Source organism: Enoplosus armatus, chromosome 18 (genome assembly GCF_043641665.1).
Source record: "Enoplosus armatus isolate fEnoArm2 chromosome 18, fEnoArm2.hap1, whole genome shotgun sequence".
NCBI classification, from domain to species: Eukaryota; Metazoa; Chordata; class Actinopteri; order Centrarchiformes; family Enoplosidae; genus Enoplosus; species Enoplosus armatus.
The window spans coordinates 2573047-2589569 of record NC_092197.1 but is presented as its reverse complement, the minus strand read 5'-3'; the positions used below and the strand labels follow the sequence as shown (position 1 = coordinate 2589569).

The window sequence follows — 16523 nt, the reverse complement described above, 5'->3', positions numbered from 1 at the left end:
CTAGACACGGTTTCTTGCAAGAGATCACAAAAAGGTTGAGAACCTTGGAATGTCTCATGAAATGGAAGTAAGTATCTCTATATTAACTGAGCTTGTTAGTGCTGTTTTTCGAGGGGGTGGGGGGGTGGGGGGGGGGAGAGGTGTGAGAAATCCAAATGAGATCATATGTGCATTTGTTTCTCTGAGATGAATATTCATAACCCCCCAAATCATCTGTGTCGAGGCGCGGTGGGGGGAAGGTAAAGGTGCAAAAGAACCGCTTGGTTTTCGTTATCAGGGAGCGTAATCCTCTTTGTGAAAGATGCTCGTACTCTCTGTCAGTCTTTCGAACAGGAAGAGGAACAAAGGGAGAAAGTGAGGAAGGAAATGGTGAAGAATAAAGGAAAGCACCAACAGGAAGAGCGGGGCTACGCTTGTCCACTCACTTGTGAGATAAAAACACATAATTCATCCGCTGTTCCCGTGGTGACGCCTCTTCCAGCTCCTCAACACTTGAATATAAGAGCTCTCAACTCAATCCTCTCTTCCTGTCTTTCTTTCTTTCTCCCCTCCTCCTTTTTTATGCTCTTAACTATCCATCCTTTTTCATTTTTCACTTCAATTTCTTTTCTCTTTCGCTCATCCTCTCTGGAGTGCTCTTTATCCCCCAGTCCTCACTATCCTCCCCTCCCTCCCTCCCTCCCTTCTCTCTCTCTCTCATCTCATCCCCACCCCTCAGCGTTTAGTGATTAATGCGAGTTTTAATTGTCATGCTCACTTTTATGCTCATTAAAGTGTATTATGCAGCAGTTAGGGTATTAAAGTTCAGCGAGAAATTTCATGCATACTGATGAGAATGCAAATGAACCCAGCGTGAAAGGATACTATGGTTTGTGTTGTGCATGTGTGTGTGTGTGTGTGTGTGTGTGTGTGTGTGTGATTATCCCCAGGAGTGAGCCAGAGTGTCATTATCACCCGTACTAGCCATCTTAGCTGAGCAGAGAGAGTCCAACCATAGAAATCATGTTAATGGGGGTCTTAAAGCATTCTTTATGCCTGAATACCTGAATAGTATTTAACATACGATGCTGTATGTTGCTAAAAATGCTGCATGGGCTTTATTCAGTGAGGAACAATCAGGCCGAGTACTCAAATCAAATCGTTCTTAAATCATGTACATACAAAATAAAACTGAAAAAGTTGAAATTGAAGGTTTAGCATGAATATCTGCTACGAGATTCGAAGGCGTGCCATGTACAGTGTATGTGGAGTGAAAACAAAGAAAGCACATGTTCACGAGGTTAAAAAAGCAGCCATGTAGCAACAGCTTGAATGCAATTACTATATATTTATTTCAGTTGAGTGCAAGCGTGAAGATTTCGTTTTTTTCAGAAGCTAACAATAAACCAGGAAATGAGTATATGTTTCCTAACACTCGGGAGGAAGTAGTTCATTTCCTGTTGCACAGTTGTGTTTCCCCTGGTACGTGTTGTTGAAACTGTTTTAATACAACAATGACCCCGAGTGGGCAAGACTCATCGGCATTGAGGTCCTAAACTGCGATCCCGAGTAGCAAACAACTGTTAAAACGAGCGATCTCACATTGCGACACTGCGTAAAATTTAGCTTTTTTCAACTTCCCCCTGTAGTGCCGCTGGGCGCCTTTAATAATAATGATCTCTTTAGCTCAGCAGGTGGCTTCGGGCTGTAACGCCTGGTCCCGTTCAGCCTATCGCTCTCCCAGCTTTAAAGTCTGTATGTGTGAACGGCCCGTAAGAGTCTACAGCCATGCTAGCAGCTCTGTGTAGCTGTACATAGGAACAGCAGTGCCTTGAGCTAAATGCTAACCTCAATAGGCTAACACGCTCAGAATGACAATGCTAACATACTGATGATAAGTAGGTATAATGTTTACCATGTTCACGTTAGCATGCTAACATTTGCTAATTAGCATGAAGCACAAAGTACAGCTGAGGCTGATGGGAAGACAGATGCTGTATTTGGTAATCAACCAAAGTATTGAACAAACCTTTTTGAGCTGATGTTGGCGCTAGACACACAGTGAGCCCGGGACTTTTGGGGCCCCTGGAGGTCTAGGGCCATGGGGTAGCTGCCCAGTTTGCCCAGTTGGTAATCCAGACTAGTCTCCAGCTTTGCTAGCAGCTCTGTGAGGCTGTGCAGAGAGCTAAATGCTAACACGCGCACAATAACTTTGCTAACATGATGATGCCAAGAGTAGCTTAAAATAGCTTTAAATCTCATTTTCATTGACGTCAAACGTAAATGATAATGAGTTTTGACACAGCAAAGTATTAAACACACTTTGACCTGAGGATGGCGCTACATGAAAGGCCAGAGGATCCCCAGAGTTACTACAATTCATCCTGAAGGGAACAGGTCTGTGACAATCCACCCAGCATTTCTCTCACATATCAACCTCATGGTGGCACTACAGGAAAAATCGGGGGATCGCCAAAGTCGTTAGGATTCATCCTCTGAACATGAAGGAATGAAAATGTCACAGCAATCCATCAAATAGCTGTTGAGATATATTTCAGTGTGGATCGACCGACAGACAGACCGTCCGTGGAGCCACGCCGCTAGCATGGCTAAAACAGACAGCAGCAGCATGGAATAATAAATGAGGTCTCTTTATGAAATGTATGAACTCGGCGAGGAAACGATAAGAACCTTATTAACATAATGATTGTCTGAAATTTAAATGTAATACAGTGAAAGAGGACTGCAACCCAGTGCCTAAAAGATGAAGTTGTTCGAAGGTGGGTGTATTAATTCAAGACAGCTCGTCATGTGTGTCTATATTGCTGTCTTCCTCTCTCAGCCCACCTACTGTTGCTACCATGCTGAGTGAATAGGCTCAGTCATTACAGCGCTTCAACTGCGCTGTCTGCGGGGTAAAATGAGACAATAGTAAAGATTTTCAACCAGGGGGCCTAAATCATTTACACAGCATGGAGCAAGTGTGCTGAAATGAGGCTGCTGATAACTCTGTCCTGCAGGAGCAGCAGGTGGTACTGTAACTGAAAAAAAAAGAAATGGGAAGAAACAAGACAGACAAGCTCATTACGGTGACAAACAGTGTGTTTATGCATGAATAAAACTGTTTAAAATCATGAGTGAAATGTTCCCCTGGTGCTGATCAAAAGAAGACATCAAACATCTTCACCTGAAAGACAAAATACCACGAGTGTTACTGTTGGAAAGAAACAGAACTGTTAAGTGGGTGGGATGTTAGAAAAAATGAAGGTTTGTATTTCAGCTATAAGAGCTATCTACTACTACTACCACACTGTGAAAATACTCTGCTACACGTAAAAGTTGTTAATTAAGTTAAAGCATGTGACTAGAATCAGGAAGATGTACTTAAAGTATTAACAGTAAAAGTACTCAAAGCAGTAAAATGTTCCCTGTGACTGTAATACTATTATATTTACTATCATTTTGTATCGGACTCGGACCAACAGTCCAAACATCAAAATTACTGTTAAGATAAATTAAAATAATTAAAAGGAAAAGCAGCAAATCTTCACACTTGAGAAGCTGGAACCATTAAATGTTTCTATGTGAAAAAAATGACTTAAAAATATTTCAAAATAGTCAATTGACTAATTGATTAACTGACTAACTGTTTCAGCTGTACTTGTATAAACTCTTGGGTAGTTTCATTTACAACAAAATATCAGATTTTATAAGCTCCTCATATGTTTTGTGTGCAAAAATCTTAATTTCTAAAGTAACTAGTGACTAAAGCTGTCAAGTAATTGTAGTGAAGTAAAAAGTACAATATTACCCTCTGAGATGTAGTGGAGTAGAAGTGGAAAGTGCCATAAAAACACAGTACAGTACTTTAGTAAATATACTTATTATACTTAGTCACTTAGCTCCACCACTGCTAACCTCAGAGGCCCCTCAACAGCAGCTTCGCCATGTTAACCATCTACTGTATGACTCCTGACGTGGTTTTGAATCATTCACCTTCACATTTATGCATCTGTTGAACCAAATCACACCACATTCACTGCCCAAAACGCATTTCAGTTTCAACTGTCTACGTCACATTTTTCAGTTTAGCTAAGCTTTCCCTCTGGCTATGAAACACCAGCGAGACCAGATTAGCTCCACTTTTCTTGAAGCCCCGTTAATCAATATTCCTCATATTAACACTAAATTAAACAACTTCATGTAATGTGAAAGAAGCCACAGAGAACCATCGCCCAGCTCTGCAGCTCTATGGAGCTTTTTAGCCACTTGATAACACTCATTTCTGTGTGGCACATATGAAGCCAGACAGTTAGCTTAGCACGCATATTTATCACACGCACACACACACACACAAAGAGTGATATCAATCTCCTCTTCTAACTCACTGCCGATAAATGAACAAGCACATTTTCCAAATTGTAGAACTATTTATTTGAAGTCATAACTAGTGACGTGAGATGCAGTTTTCTATTTTCATAATGTGTTAATTAACTATCAGAGAACAAAGGACTACTGCTTTGTGTCACACACAGCAGTTCAACCATAAAAATGGTGCAAAACATTTTCACAAAGAACCTATTGTTTCAAGTGTAGCCCTCTATTCAGGGACCAGTTTACACCTGAGACTCCAGGTGAATGCAATTACCCATCTAATAAAACACAAACCCAGCAGTTGGGCCCCCAGGCCAACTGGCCAACAACAACATGACGATTATGCATAGTGAACTGTGTCCAGTTGGCCTGGGGAGAAAACGTTAATGTAGAAGTAATCAGGGTCAAAGAAACAATTACAAGCCCTCTCTAGACAGCGTGTGTTTCATTGTATTATCAGTGACTGAACTATGTATATCTACTTCAGTGCTGTACTTTACTGGTACTTTATATATAATAATATTCTGCTGCTGCTGTATAATTTTATTCCTGATACTTTGATCTGATTTGATCTGATAATACTTTTTTGAATAAATGACTTTTACAGAGTAGTATTACATTGTTGTATTGCTACTTTTACTTAGCAAAAGTTTGCTCATTCACTTTGTGGTGAAGAGTTGGAGAAGATGAGAAGATTGATACCATTATTATGTCTGTAGGATAAATGCTAATATAAGCTATCTATACGTTTAGCTTGGCTTAGCATAAAGACTGGAGACAGGGGGGAACACCTAGCCCGATTCTGTCCAAAGATAACGAAACCTGTGTGCTAGCACCTCTGAAGCTCACTAATTAACATGTTATATATGTTTGTTTAATCCTTGCTAAAAACTAGAGTCGTATGAGCGGTTGCCAGGCAACAAGTGGAGACTCCAGGAAGTTACTGTCCCTTTAAGGTAAAGATCTCAATACCTTTTCCGCCATCTTGTGTGTTATATTTTATTACTTTCCCATGTAACTACGAAATAAGAGCAACTCTGGCAGAGAGCTGGAGGAGATGAGAAAATTGATAACATACTCTTGTTTCTAGGGTAAATATTAATATAAGCTAACCGGCCACTTTTAATGCTAACCTTAGCTTGGCTTAGCATAAAAAACTGGAGACAGGAGGGAACAGCTAGCCCGATTCTGTCCAACGGTAACAACCGAATACGCCTGCTAGCGCCGCTGAAGCTTAACTTGGTTGTTTGATTCGTAAGAAAACCAGAATATTCCTTGGCTTTGAGCAGTTGCCAGGCAACCAGCGGTGACTCCAGGAAGTCGCTGTCCCTTTAAGGTAAAGATCTCAATACTTTTTCCAACATCGTGTATTATATTGAATTATTTCCCTCCTTGATGTGAGCTACACATTTAGCCTTTCTGTGAATTCACTCACACACGCAAACTTTCTTCAGACACACGGCACATCTCTACTATATATTTCCCATAGCGAGTTGTATTTTTTCTTTAAACGGATCCACATTCCAGCGGATCTTTAAACGTCACGGCGGTGGGGGGGGGGGGGGGGGGGGCTGCGTTCACCGCCCCCCTCCCCCAAAACCACGAGGCTTCAGTGTTGACAGGCCCATCACCGCCCATATTCAGTCCGGCTTTTCTAGTTCACCAGCAGACAAAGCAGCTCCCCCCGTCTCCCCATCTGTAATATCTGTAAAACGCCCACCGGTTAAAAACCACAGCCTGGAAGCAGAGACGGTCGTTCCTGCAACGACCCCCTTTTCAAAGCCTTTCATTCTGGTCTTGAATGTGGCTCACAAAGGATTAGCGGCCGTGCGGGAATTCCGCCCTCCAGTCCTTTTTTTAGCGCACGGTTTTCTGTTAATTTGTCAACAAAGGGGTTTGACAAGCTCGGAGAAGCCCCGCCCCCGTGTTTCCTTAAAAGGATGATTTGGCCATACACGGCCAGCAAGCGAGCCGTGGGTTTTCCCTTCCCCATCCCGTTCATATGGTGCGTTGACTTCCTCCGTCGCCGTTAAAGCGGAGCTATCATGGCGGAGCGCGTACAGCAGCCCCCAGCCAAGCGGCTCTGCTGTCGAACGGGCTACAATGCAACATGTAGACAAGGCCAGCGGGCCGCGGGGGCGCCGTGTGGCGGCTCGGCTTCCACCCAGGGCGAATCGAGCAAAACCCAGAACCCGGAGACTCTCCTGGACATCGCGGCGAGGAAAGTCGCGGAGAAGTGGCCGTTTCAAAGGGTAGAGGAGCGTTTCGAGCGGATCCCGGAGCCCGTCCAGAGACGGATCGTTTACTGGTCTTTCCCGAGGAGCGAGAGGGAGATCTGCATGTACTCGTCGTTCAACACCGGCGGGGAGGAGATCGGAAGTAGCGGGGAGAGCAGCGACGAGACGCGGCTGCCTTTCCGACGGGGCATCGCTCTGCTGGAGAGCGGCTGCGTGGACAACGTACTGCAAGTCGGTGAGTGATGCGATGGGACCGGGCACACCGAGAACAAACACAACCGCCCAGAAAACAACAACAACAACAACAACAACATGATCTATATTAATGATTACATGTGTGAGTGGCTCGGAGAATGTAGGCAGATAAAGTGACACAGTTTGACAACAAAGGGGGAAGCGGTCAGGCGGCAGAGGAGAGCCGACAATGGGGCTTTAAATCTGCTGGGTGCGTGAATGGGAATGTGCGACTGGGGCATTTAAATCCTGTTTTGCTCGGGGGCACTTTGAATGTGAAATGGAGGGTACAAAGCCTCAAAACCCACTAATTGCGTTGAAAATCAAGCTGTGGCTTTAACAAAGAGGACGCCACCGGACTTCATTGAGAAACTTTAACAGAATAAGGATAAATAACCAAATCTACTGCCTGCTGCTGCTTTGAGGGGCGTTAATAACGAGGCTAATGTGAAATTCAACCGTGTCAATTTGTGGCACTAAAGTCCCAAATATTTGTAAAGCTGCTTTGGGGTCAGGTCATCAGAAAGCATCTAAAAGTGCCTCATGTGTCCTTAATCTCAACAATATATCGAGCTGACGTGACTTCCTTAGCATCTGTAGGCGCTGAAGCTCATTTTCTATATTTAATGTCACAATTTCTTGCTATTAGTTTAGACTTTTGCTCTTCGGGAAGCACTAAAAAACGCAGCCTGACCTTTTTAAAATCAGTAATAAATGATTACATGAAAGTATTGAGTAATAAGGGAAGTGCTCAGTGTTGGGTTGGGTCTCAACTGACACACATTTCATTTGAATGAGTTGTTCTGCACGGCACAGTTGAGATGCTGTTGAATAATAATTGCACATGCACAGGGTGTCTTTGTCAGCAGAAACGTTGTGCGTCGCTGTGCTGCACAGAGCAGCTAATAAATGTGAGTTGGAAAGCAGTCAAAATATGCAGTCTCACATTATTGTTGTTATATATTTAGGCCTAGTGTGTTTATCACTGGGATGTTTTGGTGCAGAACAGCCAGTACAAGTAGTCTTGTACAAATGGCAAAAACGAGAATAGAGTTACCGTAAGGCGGTGTGGATTTTTTTCAGAGTGAAACAGGAACAGACACATGTGAACTGACAGCTGCTTGTGCATGACAACTTTTCTCCACCAACGACACTAAACTATGATCCAGTAAAGTTTGATTTTTCCGTCATTCAGTAGTAATGTTCTCACTGTTTTTTTTTTTTAATGTGCTTAGAGCAACGGCCCTCTTTGAGATTTTAATTACCCAGCACACATATCAAATGCCCAGCATTCCTATTATGAGTTTGGCACTTTGTTCCTATTTTCATGTTCATTTGTGTCTTTCAAGCTTCCCGTCGCCTCCAAAAGGAAGGCAAACAAAAGCATCTTTTCACTCCCTTGTTAAGTAGAAGAGATTTGGAAGGAGGAAGCGTATTGAGCACAGCGATTCTTTTAAATGGGCCATGATTCACACCAGTCCACAGCCAATTGGTTCAGGGTTGTGTCTTTGTGTGTGTGTCTGTAATCGAAAAGAAGACGACAGCGAGCTCTTTGGCTGTGAGGGAAGCAGACGTGGAGTTGAGTTGAAGAGATGGCTCGCTTTAATCAAGACGGTCTTGCAGCAGTCTTACAGCCCTTTATCATCACATGGTCGTCCTGAAGTCTTTGATTGTGTTGCAGCGTCTGTCACCTGTGAGCTCACCAGACTCGGGACACCTTCTCAGAGAGCGTTGAGGACTGTAATCCCATTACTCTGCATGGTTAATTTGAATTGTAATGCAATCTGAACACTTGAGTTTCTGCATGACTCGTCCCTCTCCCCCCACTTTTAAATGCAGGAGGTTCATGTGGGCTTTGTGAAGGGCCTCAGGGAATACACAATAACAACACACACCAGCCTCTGTCCTGCCAAAAGGAGGAGAGGCCTATATATTCCCAGATATTGGGAAATGTCTCTGTTGGGAAGAAACAGAATCTAGGTTGTTGTGCCAGAGAGTGAGGGGGCTCGATCTGCATGCTTACAAAGAGAAATAACAGTAGTGCTCATGCACACACAGGGAGGGTTTCTTTCTTGGCTGATTGCACCCCAGCCTGGAATTTGCTGGAAAAATAGAGCCAACAAGTGATAAATAAAAGATGTAATCTCCCCATGTGTGGGCTGTACCAGAGGAGGGAGGTTTTCTCGCAGCAGACCTTGAGGAAATGAATTGGCACACATTTGCTGTGGACCCTCGTCCTCCACAACAAACCCTCACTGTTAATCAGTGCAAAGATAAAGGACGCCAGTTTTTCTTTACAAGAGCAAATACTGCAGCTTCTTCAGTTTAGACTTGAGGGCTACTTTATTCCCCCGGTTGTACCCAATATCATAGTTTGTGGTGATATTATTGAGCTGCGAGCTGGACGACCAACAACAAAGGAATAACTGAAGTGTGCTGCTGCTCCAAATACACTCTGGGCTGAAGGCAGTTTAATACCAAACAATAATAAAAGTGTCCAGAGCTGAAATGATTAGTTGATAAGTCGACTCTTTTGACCAGCAACTAATCGTTCAAACCGGTTTGCAGCAAAAATGCCAATGATTTGATGGTTCCCGCTGCTGCTTTTCATTGTCTTACATTATAGTAAACTATATATTGGTTTTGGACTATTGGCCGGACAAAAAAAAAAGAACGTTTGAAGACATCGTCTTGGGCTCAGGGAAATATAATGGACATTTTACACACTTTTCTGATGTTTTGTAAAGTAAACAATTAATCGAGTAGATAATCCTTTGAAAATAATCTTAAAAAAAGATTGTGTGCTTGTTTCAACTCAAAAATCAAACATTAAAGATGCAAATGCAGGTTTTTCAGTTTCAATACAGTATATAGTAATTATTTCTTCATTGAGTGTTGCTATGCCTGCCCATTTAATTGCCATAAACATTTCATTGAGTTTCTAATTGAAAGTAGGAAAGTCAAAGTCACTGCCTCTGCACATTACATTTGAAAGACTTTTACTGATCAATGCATAAAATGAGATAAAAAAAAATTATATGCAATCAATTTCATGCATGCAGCACAATATTTTTAGTAAATAAAACATGAGACCTAGTGAAGATAAAAGTGTGATGTTGAATGTAAAATAGGTGAAATCAACATAAGCAGACTAAGTTCAAAGTCAATATATGATCACTAGAAAGAAAGTATTTTACTGGGTCCAAACCAAACTAGGACTCCACTAAAAAAGCTCAGAATTGGCTCCTCTTATTGAGCCCAATTCAACAACCTCCATTATCTTTTTAAACTCACAGAGGAAGACAAGCTCCTCTGGTGTGAAGTCATTTTGCAGTGAGTTTCATGCAGAGAAGCAGCTGAGGACATGAAAGCCTTTTGTCTAATTCGGTTTGCACTCAGGGTCAGAAAGCAGAAATACATCCTGTGTGCAGAAACAGGAGCTTCTACAAAGATTTCTAGATATATTGCAGAAAATCCTAAAGCAATAATGAGGTTAACATCATGACTCTGTGTCTGAGGTATAAGGAGACGTCCAGCCATAATACTGCTTTAGTTACCACAAACATAACATGACTTTCCTCCAAGTAAACCCACTAAATGTAGTCTAAAACGGCTGAATATAGATCTGAAACTAAAGCTTTAGACGGTCTGATGTCATTCATCACTTGTATCTGTTTGTAATTCAGAACGGGTTTCAGTTGGTTCAGATACAAACATCATCACTATAAAGCTACTAATCTACAGCCATGCTAACATGCTGGTGTTAAGCAGCTTTGATGTTTATAATGTTCACCATCTCAGTTTAGCTTGTTAGCATGCTAACCTTTTCTATTAGCCTTAAACACAAAGTACAGCTGATGGGAATGTATTTCTGTTTTTCCAGGTATTTAGTCAAAAACCAAAGTATTGGACGAGTTAAAGGTTTGACTTGATGATGCCACTGAATGAAAAGTTAAGGGATGAGACATGTACATGTCAGATAAAACAGTGAAAGCTTAAATTGAAGGTGTGAACATGTTAATGCATTTGAAAGTACAGCTATGGAGCAGTAGCTTGAATAGTATATGCATGAAGATTTGACCAGAAGCTAACAATAATTAAGGAAATAAGCTAATGTTTCCTGATGCATTCGCTGCCTTATATGAAACAAGACTAGGAGTCTACAGCAACACTGAAGGATGGACTTGTGGTGCTGTGAGCTAAACTCAAATATTAAGCAAATATGATGTTTACCATGTTCACCATCTTATTTTTGCTCTGCGAAAAGTTGCTAATTAGCACTGAACACAAAGCACAGCTGAGTATTGGGCAAAATAACATTTTGACCTGATGGTGGCGCTAGAGGAAAAGTCAGAGGATCACCAAAGTCTTTAGGATTCATCTGCTGAGGAACATGAATGTCTGTACAAAATTTCATAGCAATTCATGAAATAGTTGTTAAGATATTTCAATCTGGACCGACAGATGTTACCAACACGCTGCTAGTGTGGCTAAAAAAAACAACATTTCACAATAAAACGTCCTGGGTGTTGATGCTCAACTTCCAGTATTGTGGTCAGTATAAGAGGCCTAACTGCTTATTCATGAACACTTTCGAAATCCAATAATTCTTCTTTGATAGTGACACTAAAAACGAAGAAGTAGCTTCATCTCCGGCCTCGATGAGCCTTCTGGACACTGAAGGTTTAAACATGACGTGGACGTGGAGCAGCCCGTCTCAGCTCATACACATCAGTGTGTGGATGATGTCGAGGTATAGGTTTGAGCTGAAGTATAGGCTTCAGAGGCATGTTAAAGTATAGGCTGCAGTGTGTGTGTGTGTGTGTGTGTGTGTGCACTGAGCATGGTTATTTCAGACGGACAATCTGCACCGGCTTCGTCAAAACAGCTTCAAAATGGAGGGGAGAAAAAAGAAAGCTGTAAACTAACGTACACCACTACATTTACCAAAGTAAGGAAATACATGGTTTCTATATATGGTGGGAAAACATATACTGTAATATGTTTGTTACCTGTCTTACACAGTTATTAGGTCCCGTTTAAGCTGCTTGCACTTTACAGGAGGTCAAGTTCACACCTTCTCTCTTCCTCTGATCTCTTGCTGATATGCTTCCGTCTGCCATGTTAGGTCAAAGGTCATTGAAACAGCAGTGCTGTTAGTATGCAGTGTTTGTTAATTGGAAAATGGGAATCCCTATTTCATCTTCTTACTTACCTGCTCAGACAGGAATTAAAGGAACTGGGCGATAATTATTTTCATTTCGATTAATTTGCAGATTTTTTTTTTCTCAATTAATTATTTGGCCGATAAAGTGTAAGACAGTGTCCCAAAAGCCCAAGTTGACCTACCAACAGTTCAAAATCCAACAATATTCACTTTACTACTATGGAAGACTAAGAAAACCATCAAATATTCACATTTGAGTAATGAAAACCTGTAATTTCTTTAGCATTTTAGCTAAAAAAGAATGACTCAGCTTATTACTCCAATGTGTACGTGTGGATTTCTTACTTTCTCAGTGATGAGAGCATGATGTTTGGTTGTTTTTTTCATCTAAAACAGAGGTTTTGAAACTTGCACATAAACATCCATAAATCTGCTTAGAAATCATAGACAAAAGATGCTCCTTATGACTCCAGAACTTGCCTGAGAATCATCATGTTTTTAAGTTTTCTTCAGTATCAAAGTAATCCAGTGATTTTTGTCTTCACGTCCACGAGTACATTGCAAACAGGAACTGCTAATAGCTAATCCGGCATACTTTTTACAGTGCCAAGTTGCCAAAATGTAAACCGATATAGGCTAAAGAGGCATCTTTTCACTCGCTTGTTAAGTAGACAAGACTTGGAAGGAGAAATGGAAAATATCCTAAAATGCTGTTGTTTCAAACATTTACAGGGACGTTGTGTCTTTTCTGTCTGAGAGACATTTATGTGAGTTTGTGTCTGCGTGTTTGCACAACCCTACCAATTAAAACTCATGGTCATAACCGAGTTTGCATCAACATTACTGTCATTTTGTACACTGAAGTGCAGAATTTGAGACTCAGCCCTCAAGTCTGTCACAGGCCTGTTGCTTCATAGACGGAGGGCTGATAGAGAGTCATAGTCTGTCACTGCAGTCTGTGGATTCTGGTCTACCAAGTCTTGTGTATCTGTAGTTTTCCTCACATTTCCTCATGTGATATTTGAGAGGGTTTTGTTCTGCTGGCAGAGTGGCATACTGTCACCACACAGTGAAATCTCTCCGGGTCTCTCTGGTGCACGTCTGTCATCACACGAGTGCAGCCAAAAGTTTGCCGGCTCTGCCCTGAAACGGATGTTCTGGCTCTGCGGTCATCCAGTGTTACTCCCTTCATTATGTACTCCTGGTTTGCAGTGGTAGTACTCAGATCCTTAAGTAAAAGTACAAACACCACAATGTAAAAACACTCCATTACAAGTATTAAAAATCCTACTTAAGTAAAAGCACAGAAGTATTGTCGGCAAAATGTACTTAAAAATGGCCCCTGAGGCAGATTTACTATTATATATGACAGTGTAAGAGTTTAGTAGTAGTAGTTTTGTATTATTAGTAATACCTTTGAGCTTTAACGTCTTTCAGCTCTGTTTTTGGTCTCCACCAGCTCCTGAGGGAAATATCTGGCTCTTCAGCGGCTAAATGCTCCACTACCAGAACAGTAAAGTTGTTGGTCGGACAGATACACAATGAGCTGAAACTCACTATAAAGCTGCACATTCAGCTGATGATTCTCTGTAGGTTCAGCATGATAATTGTTTTCACGTTCACGTCATCTGACATATTGTTGTTATAAGAATATCGAATATAGCCGCTTTAACTAAATCTCCAATCGTGTGATGCAGTACATATTTATGAACCTGACTGCTAAACTCAGCAAACTATATTGAATTAAACTGTGTTATCTCTCTCTCTCACACACACACACACACACAAACACACACACACACACACACACAGATGCATATGAAGCCTCAGGCCTTTTGTACACTGATCACTGCCGACCAGCTCTCTCATCTGCAATTTTATGAAGAATCAATGGATCGGAGGCACACCTATTGAATGATGCAAAGCTTTGTGAGCATGCTGAGGGAGAGAGGCCCCCCCCCCCCCACACACACACAGTATGCTCAGCCTTGCAGGTTGTTGATCAGCATTAATGGTGTATGCATAGCACCTCAATATGCTTCTGCTCTGCAAGATCAATTTTTATTGGAGCTGCCTCGTGCTCACGCTTTGAAAACGAACGCTTGGCTGGATTTCACAGATACCAGTCACTGGCAGAAGCTGCCATTTTGAAAAATAGTTTCACACTACAGTGACCACAATAATAAAATTAAGACATCCAGTCAAACTGGCTGTTAACAGAGGCAGTGGATGTTAATGTCCTTACAACCGAGTCAGTGTTAGTTTTCCAGCTGTTGCTGGTTGAAGTCTTGGAGTTCTGCCCAGGTATTTTCCAGGTCAGTGTCAGACACCACGAGGAATGTGGCTAAACTCTTCATTTCTGCTTCCACACGGATAGAAGAAGCTAACACACATAATTGTAGACACACACTTTTAATTAGCTTATGCTGTTTAAAACACACTGGTGTTATTCTAGAGTTTTCCTTTTGTCAACGAATGGCATGAAAAAAACGACACACTTCTCTACTCGGTCTTTGGCTCTCGGCTCAAAGTCTGTTGGTTCCTAGATCTTAAGAAAACAGCCCACAAACATTTCATATTTAAAAAAAGGTAAATAACTTTCTAAAACAGCTGGTCACTGTGATTTTCAGCAAAACGTTACTCCAACAGGAGCGAATAGTCGATTTGTTGGGGACTATTTTCAGCTGCGGATTAATCCACATTTAGTGCTCTAGTGAGTATTTGGGGCAGCAGGACAGGCGGTAGTGTTGGATTGAGTCAAAATAAAGTCATACAATGGAACAGAGAAATAAGATAGATCTTGTTAAAAGGATCAGTTTATTATTGATTTTGCTATTTTCATGGGAGAAATATAGAATATCACCAGCCTCACCCTTTAAGGCGCAGGTTGGTTAGTAGATACATCTCACCACAGCAGCTCCAGACTGGTTGAGCTCTTTCTACATCCATCCACGTCTCCCTGATCTGTATTCCTCCGCCGTATCGCTTCATCATTAACCTTCAACTCGAGGGAGAGGAGAGGCGGCGGAGCAGAGAGGCGGGTGGAGGAGGGGAGTAACTAGTTTACCTCCGCCTGCCCTCAACCGGCTCGATAAATCCCGTTTTGTTCTCATCGGCACATTGTGCTTCTTCTTGGGCTCCACATAATGTTTCTGTTAATTTAAACAACTGGTGTAGATGCAGCTATCACTCTCATCTTCAATTAACCCCCCAGTCACTGTCTTCATTAATAGTTTGTTCCATGAAATGTCAGAAAATACCGAAAAATGTCCTCCATTATTTCCTAAAGCCCAAGGTGACGTCTTCACATAGCTTGTTGTTATTAATCAGCAACTATTTTGCTAATCGATTGACAGTTTAGGTCATTTTTTAAGCAGATATGCCAACCGTTTGTTCATTTTCTTTGTCATATATGACAGTAAACTCAATATCTTTGGGTTTTGGATTGTTGGTGGAATAAAACAAACCATTTGAACACATCTGCTTGAGCTGAGGGACATAATAACTTTTTTAAACTGCTTTCTGAAGTTTTATCGACAAAACGATTATCTAGAAAATAATCAGAAGATTAATCGAGAATGAAAATTTGCGTTCGTTGCAGCCCTGTTCAGGATGACTATCACAGAAAATCCAACTGAGACTCTAATGTTGGGGAATGTTTGACATAATTGACTAATCAATAATTTTTCTGTAAATCGACTAATCGATTAATTGCCTAATACTGATTTGCCTCTCAGAGTTTGTTGAAAACAGTGGAGTAGTCTCTTTTCTTCGGGCCGTCTGGGGAGTTTTATTCAACAGTGTCTCCACAAGTCAAAGCTTGCCGCTGTCCTCGCCTCATGGGAGCCCTGGGCCTCATGGGGTGGTCTTCGCCCTTCGGACCTCCGCAGCTCTGCAAACAGAGCACTTTAGTTAATAACAGGCGGAGTGCTTCAAGCATTTCAAACATATTAGCACTGCTAAGATTGCCCGTTCTTGATCTTTTCGACTCTCTTGAAAAAAGAAATGAAAATAAGAGCGTTTGCTGGCGGCCTGCGCCGAACGAGAAGCCCGAGCTTTTGTCTTTGTAGAGCAGGCGGCCCAACCTCTGCCCGAGTGTAAATCAGAAGCTGCTTATGAGCAATGCTTAGCTTTTAATGGGAACTTAAAGGTGTCATCCATCAGAGGCTGTTACCTCCGCTCACAGCCAGAGCATGCTTAATGAAGACTGATGGTCCCCCTCGCCTCGCCTCACACCGCAGAAACATCATGGCAGCTGAAGTCGGACTGAAATTCAAATAAACGTCCTTAATAAATTCTTCCTTAAAGAAGTCTGCATGTACTGTATGTATCCTTTAGTGTTTGGACTTTTGTAATTATCAAAAAGAAGAAATAACTGAAATAACGTGAACCAGAAGTAACATCTAGTGGGAATCACTGCTAGCGTTAGCATGCTAGGCTAACTAGCTTCCACCTTACGAGGGAAATACAGACTTAATAGCACGATGGCTTCTCCCAAAGGTTTAAGGTTGTAAAGAGACGGGTGTCTTAAT

General features: G+C 41.8%; 1 protein-coding gene across 3 annotated transcripts in view; it reads left to right on the top strand.

Moving 5' to 3' along the window:
• Positions 1-6398: 6398 nt before the first annotated feature.
• The window catches only part of zswim6 (zinc finger, SWIM-type containing 6), a 36794-nt gene continuing 26669 nt past the window's right edge, over positions 6399-16523 (top strand). For all 3 annotated transcript variants that reach the window (XM_070924518.1, XM_070924519.1, XM_070924517.1), the window contains exon 1: positions 6399-6825. In XM_070924518.1, the coding sequence (XP_070780619.1) occupies positions 6399-6825 (427 nt within the window). The remainder of the gene's footprint in view (positions 6826-16523) is intronic.